The sequence below is a fragment of the Morus notabilis genome, unplaced genomic scaffold, assembly GCF_000414095.1.
Source record: "Morus notabilis unplaced genomic scaffold, ASM41409v2 C11418196, whole genome shotgun sequence".
In the NCBI taxonomy this organism is placed as follows: domain Eukaryota; kingdom Viridiplantae; phylum Streptophyta; class Magnoliopsida; order Rosales; family Moraceae; genus Morus; species Morus notabilis.
In genome coordinates, this window is record NW_010387100.1 from 1 (window position 1) to 1,494 (window position 1,494).

The 1,494-nt window shown below is 40.4% G+C and overlaps 1 protein-coding gene across 1 annotated transcript; it reads right to left on the reverse strand.

The window, feature by feature from the left end:
- Positions 1-41: 41 nt before the first annotated feature.
- LOC112095168 lies at positions 42-1,489 on the reverse strand (the record flags this gene model as incomplete). Its single annotated transcript, XM_024176850.1, has 3 exons — positions 42-742; positions 863-954; positions 1,193-1,489. Coding segments are annotated over 3 exons (1,090 nt in total), but the record flags the coding sequence as incomplete, so codon positions are not given.
- Between the last annotated feature and the right edge of the window lie 5 nt (positions 1,490-1,494).

A 1,494-nucleotide genomic window follows, 5' to 3' on the forward strand; every position in this document is an offset into this window, starting at 1 on the left:
GAAAGGAGAGCTCACATAAGTGGGCACATCATATTACTTACCAGGACCCATAATATTTTGAGCATCTATCTCTACAATGTAGGCAGAAAGAAAATTGACGTATACCGTGGTGTTGAGCAGTCCATCATTTGAGCTAGCCAAGGATGTTTGGAGCTGTTGTGTGTCGTAAAAATGAGACCCAGGGACAAACTCATGAAATAGAGGTTGGATGAGCCTTAGGTCCTTTAGATTACGGTAAATTCGCGGAAATAAACTGAATTTCAATATGTTTGTATTCCTTCCTCTGAAGGTAACTGGTCTGTTATCAAAAGAAGTCCAATTCTTTAGTATTCCACTAACATAACTCATATGTTTCTTGTTGTAATGATTCCTAGTGGTAAGGTTGAACTGAAATCCAACAGCAGCTGCAGGGCTGTTGGGAAGATCAACAAATTGCCAGGAAATGTACAAATCGTCTCGAATTGGTTGACAACCGTTGCATCTAAGTATAACAGTAGGTCCTTCACTAGTATTTTGGCACGAGTAATTCCCGAAATTTGATAAAGGAGCAACTCTGTAGTCGATAAACCCGGGACTTCCAATAACTAAACTACTGAGATTTCGCAAGTTCGAGCAGCTCATACTAGAAATAGCGGTGATATTAAACTCCATGTCATTGATGAAAGATGCCAAGTCAGGCGCATTTGTTGCTCTCACATTATGCACCTCAATGGATCTCCTAGATATGATTTGGTATAACAATCTGAGAGGAAACTGAAAATCCAAGTCACTACGATGAAAAGTACGCAGAGCAATCAAAAGTTAAATGTAACCAACAATTTCGGATGATTTGATAACAATAACAATAATGTCAAACACTCACGCAGCAAATAAACCAATGAAGAGTATCCAACTTGCTATTGAGAAAGTTCCACCAAGTTCTGTTTTTCTCTTCTTAACCACCTTCTGATCTTCCTACACCAATAAACATAGCTAATTAAACAACAGACAGGGCCAGTTTGGTATTGCGTTTGGAAGCACCAAAAGTCCTCGATACATAATACAATGCAAGTAGTGTATTTAGAAAACGTGTTCAAAGTACTTTGAACAAACACCAATGCACTTTGTTTTTACTTCTTTTGCTATAAGAGTAAAACTTAGCACTACAATATTGAACTAAGCCATACCCAATTAACAAAGATAGAAAACTGACCAGCCAATGCCTAGTGGCGAAACAAATGTCCAATCTGCTAATCCACCATCTGAGCCTAAACCAAATGCTTCTTCCATCATTGCCCAGTTTCATAAACCTCAGCGAAAAGCAGTAAAGAAGCCACGACAGAACCAAGACGAGCGTGGCCTCCAAGAAAACCGCCTGGGATTGCGTGAACTTCTTAATGGAATCAAACTCGAAGATTGTCTCCGGAAAGCTTATCGTGTAGATGTCAACACCCCGGTCGGTGACGATCGTAGAGTTCGCCGCAAAAAGCACGCACCGGTTCGCCGTCCGGTTCA